This window comes from Polypterus senegalus, chromosome 12 (assembly GCF_016835505.1).
Source record: "Polypterus senegalus isolate Bchr_013 chromosome 12, ASM1683550v1, whole genome shotgun sequence".
NCBI classification, from domain to species: domain Eukaryota; kingdom Metazoa; phylum Chordata; class Cladistia; order Polypteriformes; family Polypteridae; genus Polypterus; species Polypterus senegalus.
In genome coordinates this window covers 143092162-143108536 of record NC_053165.1, presented here as the reverse complement: position 1 = coordinate 143108536, position 16375 = coordinate 143092162, and the positions used below count along the sequence as shown (strand labels likewise).

Genomic DNA, 16375 nt, shown 5'->3' with positions numbered 1-16375 from the left:
CCAGGCCAATACCATCCCTACAGTGAAGCATGGTGGTGGCAGCATCATGCTGTGGGGATGTTTTTCAGCGGTAGGAACTGGGAAACTAGTCAGGATAAATGAAAAGATGACTGCAGCAAAGTACAGAGACATCCTGGATGAAAACCTGCTCCAGAGCGCTCTTGACCTCAGACTGGGGCGATGGTTCATCTGTCAGCAGGACAACGACCCTAAGCACACAGCCAAGATATCAAAGGAGTGGCTTCAGGACAACTCTGTGAATGTCCTTGAGTGGCCCAGCCGGAGCCCAGACTTGAATCTGATTGAACATCTCTGGAGAGATCTTAAAATGGCTGTGCACCGACGCTTCCCATCCAACCTGATGGAGCTTGAGAGGAGCTGCAAAGAGGAATGGGCGAAACTGGCCAAGGATAGGTGTGCCAAGCGTGTGGCATCATATTCAAAAAGACTTGAGGCTGTAATTGCTGCCAAAGGTGCATCGACAAAGTATTGAGCAAAGGCTGTGAATACTTCTGTACATGTGATTTCTCAGTTTTTTATTGTTAATAAATTTGCAAAAACCTCAAGTAAACTTTTTTCACGTTGTCATTATGGGGTGTTGTGTGTAGAATTCTGAGGAAAAAAAATGAATTTAATCCATTTTGGAATAAGGCTGTAACATAACAAAATGTAGAAAAAGTGATGCGCAGTGAATACTTTCCGGATGCACTGTAGATTCTAGAAAGTCACACTAGTACAGGGGTGGCGAACTCCAGACCTCGAGTGCCGCAGTGGCTGCAGGTTTTCATTCTCACCATCTTCTTAATTAGTGACCAGTTTTTGCTGCTGATTACTTCTTTTAATTAATTTGACTCAGGCCCTATAGTTGTTTCTTTTTCTTTAATTAGCAGCCAAACCATAATGAGACACAAAACAAGCCATCACATGACCAGCTCCCCTGTGCCCATCACACAATATCTGAAATTAAAGAGAGGTGATGGTCTTGGTAAGGTTGATCTCTCAGGTCACCAAAACATTTTGACGGTGCTTTTAGAAAGAACAGAAAAAAAAAAAACAGTATTCGAACTTTGTGCTGTGGCAGAATGAGAGCAGCAGCAAGTCATGGGATTAAATAACGGGTTTAATTAACAGCAAGAATTGGCTTCTCATTAAGAATGTGATTGGAGTGAAATTGGTTGGAGTTTGAAGCCTCAGTTTAGCTGGTCATCTGTTAGCTCGTTTCACGTCTCATTTCTGCTTGGCTGTCATTTAATGAAGAAAGGAATCGATTCAGAGGGCTGAACTCTTCTAACTGGGCTATTAAAGTGGTCTCTGATTAAGAAAAGGGTTAGTATGAAAACCTGTAGGCACTGCGGCACTCCAGGCCTGGAGTCCGCCATCCCTGCACTAGTATTTCAGATTTCTAAACTATGTACATTAACAAACAGATTGCTTATAGTTATCTTATTCGCGCTGTCCTTCAACTGGATAAATAATTAATCCGAATCCATGACGGGTATTAATGCAGCTAAACTGAATAACAAAGCGCTTCCTTAAAAAAGCAGGTCAGACGAGCCGCTCTTGTGACGTCAGGACGAAGCCACGCCCTTTAGCGCTACATACAGTGCTAAAGGTATGCCGACCAGACCATCGAAAGCAAAAATCTAATACGTGATTGGCCGAAGAAAATATTAATAGCAAAAATCTAACAAGTGGATTGGTTGAAATTGAAAATGATGTCCCTATTCCCCGCCCACTTTTCATCCAATCGGCAGCGATATCTACTTGTAAACAGAGCGCCCGAGTCTGAAGTGACTTGCTGTGCGCCGACTTCTTCCAACACAGAAGACCCTGTAAACTCTCCTTTTTCAGGTACTGTAATGAGGCGAAGTGCGCCGGGTTGATGTCCCCGGAAAAGTAACTACACACAACCGTGCGTTCATTCTTCATATTCGCACTGGTTTTATACAGGAGGTAATGTAGGCGGTCGTGTTGTATAATCCGGGGCCCATTACACGCTGGGCGGTCGCGTCGTGGCCATCTGTATGGAGCTCAGCGGCCACTTTAATTCAGGTGTCTTATGTCAACAGACGAAATTGCCTTCCTGTTAATAACAGAGCAGTATGTTGCCAAAACCCGCCCGTCATGTATTGTTGACTCTGGAAGGTCGAAAGATAATCATTTAGACAAGAAAAAACAACAGATATTCCGGCCGTCACGATTACATGATACACGAAGGTAAACGACACGGTGCCGCCGTACGGCGTGACAGCAGTTTTCGGCTCCGTAGCATTTGTGGAGATTGGATGTTCTCCCCGTGCGTATGTGGACCTTAGAGCTCTCCATACGTGTCGAGTGAGTGGTTACTTCATGAGACAGAGTGGTGTGATTGAGTATTTGCAAAGATGTGTTCAGTTGTGGGTAGGTAGTTTAATTATTCTTGTGTATTTGGCTGACGCCTTTATCCAAGGTGATTTACAACATTTGATATACGATTGGTTACATTTGCTGTGCTTTTCTAATTGGAGCACAGCAGGTGAAGTGACTTGTTCAGGGTCACACAGAGTCAGGTAGTGGGAACTGAACCCACAACGTCAGGGTTTGAAGTCCAAAGCCTTAACATATGCCACACTTGTTTAACAGGAAGTTGCCCCACAATTGTACCATCTTCGCCATCCTAGAACACTGGTCTTCAATAACAAAATTAAATAGGTCGCTCCCCTCAAAAATTGCAGGTCTTCTTTACAGATCTGAAGGTGCTGAATTTAATTCTAGCAGCAGAATTGCAGAAGATGAAGGCTTAAACTGAAAAAAAATACTATTTTAGGTAAAATAGGTAATCTGTTTTTAAAATGGATTATTTAGACTTGAAACAATTCTAAATTGCACATATTCATTTCACATATAATTACTACTTGCAAAAAGTACTCACTTGGTAGTTCTTTTTCCTCATATCAAGCTCAAAAATGGTGAGTTTTACCCCCTGGGCCTTCCAGGATCTTGCAATATTTTTCACATATTGCTAATATTTTTGCTTTCTCCCAGTATTTATTTCAGCATTTCTTGCACCGAGTTGCACTCTGCACTTTGTATGTATATACAGTATTTACGTTCTCTGTCTCATGTATTTGAGGTGTGTGATTAACTGTTGTGTGTATGTTGATTATGTAACTTGGAGAGTCACCAAAAGTGGAGTCCAATTCCTTATGCATGCATACTTGGCCAGTAAATCTGATTCTGGTAATCTTCTGAAGGGGTTTCACGGTGGCTGCTGGCATTGATTCGTTTCACTTTGACTTATAACATCTCTTAATTTGAATGAAGTCCTGGTGGAGCTGCTCTCATGTTCACCAGAGACCATCTCTGTGTTCTTGGTGGGGAGGAATCCAAATGAAAGTGTGAGAGTAAGAAGAGAGAAGAAGCTCCTTGTAGTTTTCTGCCTTTCTATTCCAAAGGCCGTGTATTCTTTCATCATCTGCTAACCTTTTACATCCTCAAGGCTATGGATGGATCAACCCGATCTTGCTTATTTCTGTAAAGAAACATTTAAACAAAACGTTTTTTCACTTCCAAACAGTAACAGGTATCTTTCTGACCTTCCAAATATAAAATTCAGGCTATATTGAAGAAATAATAGGAGAGAAGAAAATACTTATGCCATAAAACAACTATTGGTTGAGAAATGCCATCCTCCTGGCAGCACTAGTATCCCTAAAACCCTGGGCATCAACCTCCGGCTACAAGTTTATCATAAAGGGAGCGGGCATTACTTAACAGCGTGGATGACCCTAGATTTGCACCCTGTGTCGTCTCTGACGGACTGCCCTCCAGCCACGTTAATGACCTAGTAGTAGTTAACTCCCAAACACCACCCGTTATTTTGACGTATGGTACACCAGTCTGGTGGTGGTTTAGTGGTGCTGACTACCATTTCTAAGGTATAGTAACAGCCGCTATAGTCACAATGAAGTGAAAGAGGTGCTGTTTTTACTTGATATACAGTGGGTACGGAAAGTATTCAGACCCCCTTCAATTTTTCACTCTTTATTATATTGCAGCCATTTGCTAAAATCATTTAAATTAATTTTTTCCCTCATTAATGTACACACAGCACCCCATATTGACAGACAAAAAAGAATTTTTGAAATTGTTGCAGATTTATTAAAAAAGAAAAACTGAAATATCACATGGTCCTAAGTATTCAGACCCTTTGCTGTGACACTCGTATATTTAACTCTGGTGCTTTCCATTTCTTCTGATCATCCTTGAGATCACCTTCATTTGAGTCCAGCTGTGTTTGATTCTACTGATTGGACTTGATTAGGAAAGCCACACACCTGTCTGTCTATATAAGACCTTACAGCTCACAATGCATGTCAGAGCAAATGAGAATCATGAGGTCAAAGGAACTGCCTGAAGAGCTCAGAGACAGAATTGTGGCAAGGCACAGATCTGGCCAAGGTTACAAAAAAATCCTGCTGCACTTAAGGTTTCCAAGAGCACAGTGGCCTCCATAATCCTTAAATGGAAGACGTTTGGGACGACCAGAACCCTTCCTAGAGCTGGCCGTCCGGCCAAGCTGAGCTACCGGGGGAGAAGAGCCTTTGTGAGAGAGGTAAAGAAGAACCCAAAGATCACTTTGGCTGAGATCCAGAGATGCAGTCAGGAGATGGGAGAAAGTTGTAGAAAGTCAACCATCACTGCAGCCCTCCACCAGTCAGGGCTTTATGGCAGAGTGACCTGTCGGAAGCCTCTCCTCAGTGCAAGACACATGACAGCCCGCATGGAGTTTGCTAAAAGACACCTGAAGGACTCTGAGATGGTGAGAAATAAGATTCTCTGGTCTGATGAGACCAAGATAGAACTTTTTGGCCTTAATTCTAAGCAGTATGTGTGGAGACAACCAGGCACTGCTCATCACTTGTCCAATACAGTCCCCACAGTGAAGCATGGCGGTGGCAGCATCATGCTGTGGGGTGTTTTTCAGCTGCAGGGACATGACGACTGGTTGCAATCGAGGGAAAGATGAATGCGGCCAAGTACAGGGATATCCTGGACAAAAACCTTCTCCAGAGTGCTAAGGACCTCAGACTGGGCCGAAGGTTTACCTTCCAACAAGACAATGACCCTAAGCACACAGCTAAAATAACGAAGGAGTGGCTTCACAACAACTCTGTGACTGTTCTTGAATGGCCCAGCCAGAGCCCTGACTTAAACCCAATTGAGCATCTCTGGAGAGACCTAAAATGGCTGTCCACCAACGTTTACCATCCAACCTGGCAGAACTGGAGAGGATCTGCAAGGAGGAATGGCAGAAGATCCCCAAATCCAGGTGTGAAAAACTTGTTGCATCTTTCCCAAGAAGTCTCATGGCTGTATTAGCTCAAAAGGGGGCTTCTACTAAATACTGAGCAAAGGGTCTGAATACTTAGGACCATGTGATATTTCAGTTTTTATATTTTAATAAATCTGCAACAATTTCAAAAAGTCTTTTTTTTGTCTGTCAATATGGGGTGCTGTGTGTACATTAATGAGGAAAAAAATTAATTTAAATGATTTTAGCAAATGGCTGCAATATAACAAAGAGTGAAAAATTGAAGGGGGTCTGAATACTTTCCATACCCACTGTGCAGGTAAAATCCCGTCACAACGAATATCCTTACAACAAAATAGTGTTTTTATGGTCACGACAGCTTCCCCACATGACGAATCTATAGAAATCTCATTACCACGAAATACATTCAACAGATACTATCATTACAACGAAGTGCCAAAAGGCCTTAGAATACCAAAAGAGTTGCTAACTTTGTGAAGTTTTTTCTTTAAGAAACGCAGTTAGACCTGCTCTGAGCGGTTCTGCGTTTGCAGCTCACTTCCATAGAAAGATCCTGATGACAAACATTGTAAAAGTTCCTCAGAGTTTCCTTTGCTGTTAAAAGTCGTGTTAAAGTTTTGCTCCGTTTGTTCTATTGTGCTTTTCGATTGCCCTCAATAAAAAATGGCCGAGTCGAAAAAGCGACAGCAGTTCACCTTAGACAAAAAGCTTGAGATTTTTGCGGCTCTTGATTTCTGTTTAAAGAAAAAAAGAAGTTGCCAGCAAATTTGGAATTTCACAGTCAACACTCTCAACCTTCTTGAAACAGAACGCCAAAATCGAGGAGAAATCTCAGGACGCAAACCTTGGGCCCAGCGCAAGCGTATACAAACTGCAGCATCTGAAGATGTTGAAAGAGGAGTTTTTATGTGCTTCCAAGATGCTCGTGCGAGGAACGTTCTGATTAACGGGCCACTCATACAGGAGAACGTGAAATCAATAGCTACTGCCTTGGGGCATGAAGACTTCACTGCCAGTTGGGGATGGCTGAATCGCTTTCGAGATCAAAGCAAAAGCAATCTGCGGTGAAGAGTCGGCAGTTCCACTCGAGGCAGTAAACGAATGGAGTTAAAAACTTGATTGCTCACTGCAGTCCTGACGATGTTTTTAATGCTGACGAGACAGGGATGTTCTAGAAGCTCCTACCACACCACACCTTGGCTGCCAGGTATGATCCCAGTCGTGGAGGCAAAAAATCGAAACAAAGGCTTACTGCTCTCTTTTGTTGTAATGCCTCTGGGACAGAAAAGTTTCGGCCACTTATCATTGGGAAGTCGGCGAAGCCTCATTGTCTTAAAAATATGACGTTTCTCCTGTGTGAATATAAAGCCAACAAGTGCGTTTGGATGACTACCCCAGTCTTCGGAGAATGGCTTAAACAGGTTGACAAGGACATGAAAAAGAAGAATAGGAAAATCCTGCTGACCATTGACAACTGTCCAGCCCACAGGGTCATTCCTTGGTTAGAAAATGTAGGTGTAGAGTACCTACCACCAAACTACACAGCCGTTCTTCAACCTCTGGATTTAGGCATCATTCGAAATCTGAAAGTACATTACAGGAAGACGCTTTTGCGTAAAATGCCATCCAACATTGCTTGCGAAAAAAGTGAACCTGAAGTTAACGTGAAGGAAGCCACAGAAATGATCGCTAGTGCCTGGTCATGTGTCACGAAGGACATAATTGTGAAGTGCTGAAAAAAGAGTGGCATAATGAAGATGGCTTTCAACCCAGATGACTGTGAAGATGAGGAAGATCCTGTGGAAGACGCATCAGTTCGTGAGCTGTGGGCTACTATTGCAGGAAGGTCATCTGGAATCCCTGCAGAGCTCAATTTTCATCACCGCTTAGGACCAGGTACTTGTCACGAGTGAGACGACTGATCAAGAAATTTTGAATAGTGTGACCAACATTGAAGCTCCAGGAACAAGTGATAGTGATAATGATGAAAAAGAAGATACACCTGTAGTTACCGAGGAGAAAACAAGTGCTGGTGAAGCTTTGGCTGCTTTCGAGTGCGTCAAAGATTTTCTAAAAATGTTCAGACGTGGCAAATAATTTATGACACGTTGAAACAAGTAAGACGCACTGCTGACGTCAGTAACAAAACATTTTGTACAGACAAAAGTAACAGACTATTTAAAGAAGTAAATACAGGCATGTTTAATTTTATGTTCATAAAAAATAAAATACTGTAATGTAAACAGAATTCCATCCTAACGAATTTTTCAGTACAACAAATTTTTTTTAAGTCCCTCCAGATTCGTTGTAACGAGAGTTTACTTGTACTTTATTATTCCCTGAGGAGACGTTGTCTTTTCACATCACTTTTGGAGGTCAGAGCACAGCGTCAGCCATTGTGCAGCACCCCTGGAGCAATTTGCAGGTTAAGGGCCCAATGGAGTAGGATTCCTTCTGGCAGGAATGGGATTTGAACCGGCAACCTTCCCGATATCGGCACAGATCCTTAGCCTCGCAGCCACCACTCCACGCAATATCTGTGCTTGTGAGATCCAGCTAGCCAACTAACTGGGAACATACCTCATTATACAATAAATATTAGTTACTGGAGGGGTTTAAATGGTTTAGTAGTAGATGGGAAGAAAAGCATCTGCACATGCTCAAGTGTCAACAGGTAATAGCGGGTGGCGCACAAAAAACCGAACCATCGACTGCAACGTCGACATACGTTTCTTAGCCCGTACACGAAATTAAATATATGCAATACAAAAATCCAACTGCAATTGTTTGAAGGAGCCACGTGCAATAAAATACACGTTTTTCTTTCAGTTCTTGTACACAAGTTATTCTGTACGGCTTCATTTGCAGTGCGTGAAACATTCGCTTGTTGTGCCAATTTGCATGTCGATTTCCTAGGGCTTCTGGCCATCCGTTCCTGAATATCTGCTCCGACCGCAGGTGTACAAACAGACGAGGCCCGATTCTTTTTGCAATTGATCCAGTCTTACACCACCTGTTCACTAACTCATGAATACCGCTCTTTGCTGGTAGGTATACGCCAGGAAACTTCTATGTGAAAATGTCCCGCGTTTCCTTAAAAGAACCGGTAGACACAAACGCCTTCACTATTCCAATCCTCCGCTGCGGAGAATACATCTTCCAGATCTCTTTCACGCACGTCTGTACCCAATGGCTGACAGCTTCCTTACTAATGCACAGTTGGGGCTGCTGACCCCGTCACGACAATGAGGCTCTGCAATCGCGACGGCACCCGCCTGTATAATAAATAGCTCGAGCCAGCCGATCGGAGATGGTTCGGTTCTTCGTGCGCCACCCTGTATTAAATGTACACATTTTAAGGCTTTACGGTAGAACGAATTGTGGTTCAGTAACATTTATTTCGTATAGTAACTTTTTATAGGGAATAATACTACAAAGTGCCTTGTAACTATAAATCCATAGTAGAGCTGGTAGAGCAGTAGCAGTAATAGAACATACCAGAGCAGGTGAAGCAACTGGATACAATACAATACAAATTATTTTTATATACCCCAAAATCACACAAGACGCGCCACAATGGGCTTTAACAGGCCTCTTGACAGCCCCCCAGCCTTGACTCTCTAAGAAGACAAGGAAAAACTCCCAAAGAAAAAACCCTTGTAGGGAAAATTGGAAGAAACTCTGAGAAAAGCAGTTCAAAGAGAGACCCCTTTCTAGGTAGGTTGGGTGTGCAGTGGGCATCAGAAAAAAGGGGGTCAATACAATACAACACACCGAACAGAACACACGTAATCCTCAATACAGCATAAAAATAATACAGAATGTAACAGTAGACGATATCACATAATATGATTTGGATGAGGATAACACACCGAGTCCAAGGTGGGAACTGAACTGGCACTCTGGTGGGTTAGTCTGCAGTTCCTTGACCACCACATTGCTAATGCTGGTATTTTTACTGCTGTGCTATTAAATGCCATTTTTAAAGTGGATTAGGAATCCGAGTGGCAGATATTGGCCATTTTTTGGTGGATTCGGTTACAAAGTATGTTATCTGAAACTTATTCTAGCACTTGGGTCTCAACTGCTTTAATACTTTGGATCACAACTGCCAGTATTAGTGTTTAACACGCTAATACAAAAAAAACACTGAGATGGTAATTGTGAATGCAATTTAAATTTGATTCAACAATGTTGACACCCATACCAAGCTATGCTGCAATGGTTGTGCAGAAGATGCCTTGTGATTGAAGTTATGCTGGCACCTATAAGGCTGGCACTTAAATGTGTGGAGCTACCTTGAGTGCAGTGCCAGTGCAGTGTCCTCACATTGTGTGCTTATCAGAGCTGTGAGTCTTTTTGGAATCGCATTCCCACAGCTAGGCTGGCTGCTTTTGTTCACAACTCTGTCTTTTTTTAGTGAACTACTCTTTATATAATTTAAAATCGGTTAAAAAGAGAATTTTATTTAAAAAAAAAAAAGGAAAAGAAGACACAGATTGCCTAGAATGTTCAAAGGACTGCCTGCGTTAGGCTGCTTGGAAAAAACTAGCAAGGCAGCTGGGCTGCTTTGGGCTATCCGCTGGAAAAATATGGCAAGGAGTGGAGTGTGGCTTTTTGGTGTATGGGGAGACACCAGCGGATTACACTTAATTTGGCGTAAACCCTTCAAAAACTAAGAGTATCAATGTCGACGTGCACTTTTGACTTGTTGTTTGAAGATGCCAAGTTCTACTTTGGTTTACAAATGTTGATATGGAAATCATGTTCATCATGCACGTCAAAGGCATATTACGGTGTCACTTCTCTGGTAAGTCTACTTTTCAATTAAGAGCAATTAAATGACAACAATGAAATGTGCCTGGTTATACAGAACCCTGGTGTGTACTGTTGTGCATATGCGGATATTAAAATCTGCCATATTTTGCAGCTGAGTCAGCGCACTATTTCACAAACTGTACAAACCCTTTACAAAGTACTAGTCTTGACACACAAGTTCAGCACCATTTTCTCGATTAATGCTAGCACTGAACAAGCCATGCTTCTCTTGGAAACACAATATACATTTATAGGGTGGGTATCTTCATGGGTACACGGTACAGGGAAATTCGTACTTGCATTTGCTGCTTAATATGCAACATGTCTGCACCTTCCCTGCGCCATTAATGAACAGAACTACCTCACTTGAAACGTCTGTCTTCCTTATCTGGTATAATACAGTGGTGTGAAAAACTATTTGCCCCCTTCCTGATTTCTTATTCTTTTGCATGTTTGTCACACAAAATGTTTCTGATCATCAAACACATTTAACCATTAGTCAAATATAACACAAGTAAACACAAAATGCAGTTTTTAAATGATGGTTTTTATTATTTAGGGAGAAAAAAAAAAATCCAAACCTACATGGCCCTGTGTGAAAAAGTAATTGCCCCTGAACCTAATAACTGGTTGGGCCATCCTTAGCAGCAATAACTGCAATCAAGCGTTTGCGATAACTTGCAATGAGTCTTTTACAGCGCTCTGGAGGAATTTTGGCCCACTCATCTTTGCAGAATTGTTGTAATTCAGCTTTATTTGAGGGTTTTCTAGCATGAACCGCCTTTTTAAGGTCATGCCATAGCATCTCAATTGGATTCAGGTCAGGACTTTGACTAGGCCACTCCAAAGTCTTCATTTTGTTTTTCTTCAGCCATTCAGAGGTGGATTTGCTGGTGTGTTTTGGGTCATTGTCCTGTTGCAGCACCCAAGATCGCTTCAGCTTGAGTTGACCAACAGATGGCCGGACATTCTCCTTCAGGATTTTTTGGTAGACAGTAGAATTCATGGTCCCATCTATCACAGCAAGCCTTCCAGGTCCTGAAGCAGCAAAACAACCCCAGACCATCACACAACCACCACCATATTTTACTGTTGGTATGATGTTCTTTTTCTGAAATGCTGTGTTCCTTTTACGCCAGATGTAACGGGACATTTGCCTTCCAAAAGTTCAACTTTTGTCTCATCAGTCCACAAGGTATTTTCCCAAAAGTCTTGGCAATCATTGAGATGTTTCTTAGCAAAATTGAGACGAGCCCTAATGTTCTTTTTGCTTAACAGTGGTTTGCTTCTTGGAAATCTGCCATGCAGGCCGTTTTTGCCCAGTCTCTTTCTTATGGTGGAGTCGTGAACACTGACCTTAATTGAGACAAGTGAGGCCTGCAGTTCTTTAGACGTTGTCCTGGGGTCTTTTGTGACCTCTCGGATGAGTCGTCTCTGCGCTCTTGGGGTAATTTTGGTCGGCCGGTCACTCCTGGGAAGGTTCACCACTGTTCCATGTTTTTGCCATTTGTGGATAATGGCTCTCACTGTGGTTCGCTGGAGTCCCAAAGCTTTAGAAATGGCTTTATAACCTTTACCAGACTGATAGATCTCAATTACTTCTGTTCTCATTTGTTCCTGAATTTCTTTGGATCTTGGTATGATGTCTAGCTTTTGAGGTGCTTTTGGTCTACTTCTCTGTGTCAGGCAGCTCCTATTTAAGTGATTTCTTGATTGAAACAGGTGTGGCAGTAATCAGGCCTGGGGGTGGCTACGGAAATTGAACTCAGGTGTGATACACCACAGTTAGGTTATTTTTAACAAGGGGCAATTACTTTTTCACACAGGGCCATGTAGGTTTGGATTTTTTCTCCTAAATAATAAAACCATCATTTAAAAACTGCATTTTGTGTTTACTTGTGTTATATTTGACTAACGGTTAAATGTGTTTGATGATCAGAAACATTTTGTGTGACAAACATGCAAAAGAATAAGAAATCAGGAAGGGGGCAAATAGTTTTTCACACCACTGTATCTACTTCTCCATAATTTGGTTTGACCAGGAAGTATTCAACCCAGTTAGATAGTTCGGCTTCTTTCAACCTGAATTGGAAACCAGTGAAGGTCTGCTGCAGAGGTCTGAACTGCCCATTGTTCTTTGCATGTCTGCCTGCTCCACTTTCTAAATATTCTTGGAATATCTGGGATTCAGAAATAACTTTGTAGCAATAATGGCAGTATCATGGGAATTTTAATACATAAGTAGGAATTGTTACGATGTAGTGTTTTTGGTTCATATTCAAAGCAATAACATTTTTAATGGAGTTTTGTTACACTTTATGGGCAAATGCAGACTGCTAAATCTTACCTTCATGAGAGTGAAAAGGAGCTGTACAACTTTTACAAGGAGCCGCTTGACATACTGATATTAGTCTTAATCTGGATGCACATTTCTAACGCACATCTTTCTTCACCAGCACCTTCAGTGGTTGCATACTGTATAGGATAATAGTGTGCATTGTGATCCACAATACTATAACTTAATAATTACCCACCTGTCAGAATAAAAATGTCATCTATAAAGCCATGGTTAGAAACTTGTGTGGAATCCAGGGGGCACCCCAGCTTCCCAAACACCCAACACAAGCAGACTTGGACACAAGTATAGAAGTCTTTTATTGTGGGAAGCTCTTCCTTAAGCGTTTCCCACCACAGCCACAAGTATCATTAAGCACAATACAGCACAACTGTTTTTTTCCTTCTGTCTCTGTCACTGCCACTTCCACTCCTCCATGCAAGCGTTGTCCTCCTCCTCCTCCCAGCACTCTCATTGATGTGAGGCAGGCATCTCCTTTTTATCTACCACTTGGTAGTACTTCCGGTCTTCCATACATGTGGTCTGAAAGTTCTTCTGGGTAAGGTGGAAGCCCCATGAAGTAGGGTGGCTCCCCAGTCCCTGCAGTAGTTAACCCCTGGCGGCACCCATGGAAGCCAACAAGGCTGTGCCAAAGACCTCTCATGTCCCACAATGCCCTGTGGGAATCTGAGGCACCGCTGCACGCTAGGTAGGGCTGCCATCTAGCAATCCAGGGAAGATAATGCCCTGTGCACACTCTCTCCCCCGGCCCTTCCATTCTGAGTCCATCCCTCACCCTTGACATACACTAAAGCTTGAGTCGGAGTTTTTCTTGTTAGCATTCGTCACAACACCGCTAGGGATGTTATACAAAAGAAATCCAGTGTTTGTACGCTTTATGCGTTTAAGTGTTTTTTAAGAATTTCTTTTTTTAAATGGACAACAGTTGTGACTCGAGGTTGTATTTTTATTTCAGAGATGCCAGAAGGACCTGAACTGCACCTGGCAAGTCAGTTTGTGAACCATTTCTGTGCTGGAGTGGTATTCTCTGGAAAGGTGAAAAAGTCAGATGTCTCCAAAAATGTGGAGGTCCCCTTTGCTTGTGACAGTTATTCTATTACTGCTTGCTCTCGGGGGAAAGAAGTCCGGCTAAGGCTGACACCTATCAAAGATGAGGAATCCAAAGAGATGAAACCCACAGATGCCAGTCAGCCAATGGATATCATCTTTCGGTTTGGGATGTCAGGATTTTTCAGGTTTACATCTGAAAATGAAATACCCAAACATTCCCATTTGCTTTTCTATACCAAAGAAAAACCGCGAAGAGTGCTAAGCTTCGTTGACATCAGACGCTTTGGAAGCTGGGAGCCCAATGGAAGCTGGCAGGCAGACAGAGGGCCGTGCGTTATGTTTGAGTATCCAGAATTTCGGTAAGATCCATCAAGCGATCTTTATCATAGAAAGAAGTTTATAGGAAACGAATACCGTGCATTGTGAAAGTATTCATCCCCCAAGGTCTTTGTGGTGTTTTGTCTCATTACAACCTGGGATTAAAGTGGTTTTTGGGGGGTTAGCACCATTTGATTTACACAAAATACCGACCACTTTGAAGGTGCAAAATATTATTTTTTGTGACTTAAGCAATAATTAAGTAAAAAAAAAAAATCATAATTGTGCCTAGGCATTCATGTTCCAAAGGCAGTACTTGGTAGAGCCACCTTTTGTTGCAATTCCAGCTGCAAGTCTCTTGTTGTATTCCTCTATTGGCTTAGCACACGCAGCCACTGGGACGTTCACCCATTCCTCAAGGCAAAACTGCTACACCTCTTTCAAGTTTAATGGGAGTTGCTGGCGTACAGAAATCTTCAAGTCATGCCTCACATTCCCAGCTGGATTGAGGCAGAGGCTTTGAATAAGCCATTCCACGACATTTAAATGTTTCTCTTTAATTCACTCCAGTGTACTTTTAGCAGTAGGGTCATTGTCCTGCTGGAAACTGGGCCGTCAGAAACAGGTGTTCCTCAAGAATTGCCCTCTATTTAATCCTTTTAATCCTGACCAGTTTTCCTGTTCCTGCCAATGAAGAACATCCCCACAGTATGAGGATGCCATTGCTATGCTGCACTGTGGGAATGGTGCTCTTGGGGTGATGGCAAGTGTTTGGCATTGCCCATGATAGCCAAAAAGTTCAATTTTAGTCTCATCTGACCTGAGAACCTTTTCCATGTGTTTGGGGAGACCACCACTGTTGGCCAAACTCCAAACATGTTTTTTATTTTTGTTTTTTTCTTTAAGTAATGTCTTTTTTTTTTTTTGTCCACTCTTCCAAGCCCTCTACCCGTGGCCCCCAACACAACCAGGGCGGTCACCCCCTCGCAGTCTGGAGGAGGTACAAGCCCTCCTCCGGTTCTTCTGGGCGTCCCGGCTGGGCTCCACCCCCAGCCACATGCGACTATATATGGTTGAAATAATTTTACTGTCAAATAATGCAAAGAGTACACGACACGTGTTTCACCCTATTCAACCATTCTATGATCTGCTTCTCGCAACTGAAAGAGGGCACCATGGCGGATGTTAGCCGACTTGCTGACCAACCACAAGCGTTACCTGGTAGGTAACCACCCATACAATCTGATTGTGATTCAGACTATGAATGCATTGAATATATATATATATACAGTGGGATGCAAAAGTTTGGGCAACCTTGTTAATAGTCATTATTTTCCTGTATAAATCGTTGGTTGTTACGATAAAAAATGTCAGTTAAATATATCATATAGGAGACACACACAGTGATATTTGAGAAGTGAAATGAAGTTTATTGGATTTACAGAAAGGGTGCAATAATTGTTCAAACAAAATCAGACAGGTGCATAAATTTGGGCACCGTTGTCATTTTATTGATTCCAAAACTTTTAGAACTAATTATTGGAACTCAAATTGGCTTGGTAAGCTCAGTGACCCCTGACCTACATACACAGGTGAATCCTATAATGAGAAAGAGTATTTAAGGGGGTCAATTGTAAGTTTCCCTCCTCCTTTAATTTTCTCTGAAGAGTAGCAACATGGGGGTCACAAAACAACTCTCAAATGACCTGAAGACAAAGATTGTTCACCATCATGGTTTAGGGGAAGGATACAGAAAGCTGTGCCAGAGATTTAAGATGTCTGTTTCCACAGTTAGGAACATATTGAGGAAATGGAAGACCACAGGCTCAGTTCAAGTTAAGGCTCAAGTGGCAGACCAAGAAAGATTTCAGATAGACAGAAGCTAACGAATGGTGAGAACAGTCAGAGTCAACCCACAGACCAGCACCAAAGACCTACAACATCATCTTGCAGCAGATGGAGTCACTGTGCATCGTTCAACCATTCGGCACTTTACACAAGGAGATGCTGTATGCGAGAGTGATGCAGAGGAAGCACAAACAGAGCCGCTTGAGGTATGCTCAAGCACATTTGGACAAGCCAGCTTCATTTTGGAATAAGGTGCTGTGGACTGATGAAACTAAAATTGAGTTATTTGGGCATAACAAGGGTTGTTATGCATGGAGGAAAAAGAACACAGCATTCCAAGAAAAACACCTGCTACCTACAGTAAAATATGGTGGTGGTTCCATCATGCTGTGGGCTGTGTGGCCAGTGCAGGGACTGGGAATCTTGTCAAAGTTGAGGGACGCATGGATTCCACTCAGTATCAGCAGATTCTGGAGACCAATGTCCAGGAATCAGTGACAAAGCTGAAGCTGCGCCGGGGCTGGATCTTTCAACAAGACAACGACCTGAAACACTGCTCAAAATCCACTAAGGCATTCATGCAGAGGAACAAGTACAACGTTCTGGAATGGCCATCTCAGTCCCCAGACCTGAATATAATTGAAAATCTGTGGTGTGAGTTAAAGAGAGCT

At 42.5% G+C, this 16375-nt stretch overlaps 1 protein-coding gene and 1 pseudogene across 2 annotated transcripts in view; both read left to right on the top strand.

Moving 5' to 3' along the window:
- The first annotated feature begins 1746 nt into the window (after positions 1-1746).
- Positions 1747-16375, top strand: part of neil1 (nei-like DNA glycosylase 1) — a 29798-nt gene continuing 15169 nt past the window's right edge. Inside the window, exons 1-2 of one of the 2 annotated variants that reach the window (XM_039773689.1) lie at positions 1747-1851; positions 13444-13897. In XM_039773689.1, the coding sequence (XP_039629623.1) occupies positions 13446-13897 (452 nt within the window). In that variant the 5' untranslated portion in view covers positions 1747-1851; positions 13444-13445. Of the gene's footprint in view, positions 1852-9745; positions 10125-13443; positions 13898-16375 lie in introns of those variants that run through there. The other variant, XM_039773690.1, reaches the window with a different exon arrangement.
- On the top strand, positions 5589-7740 carry LOC120541770 (annotated as a pseudogene).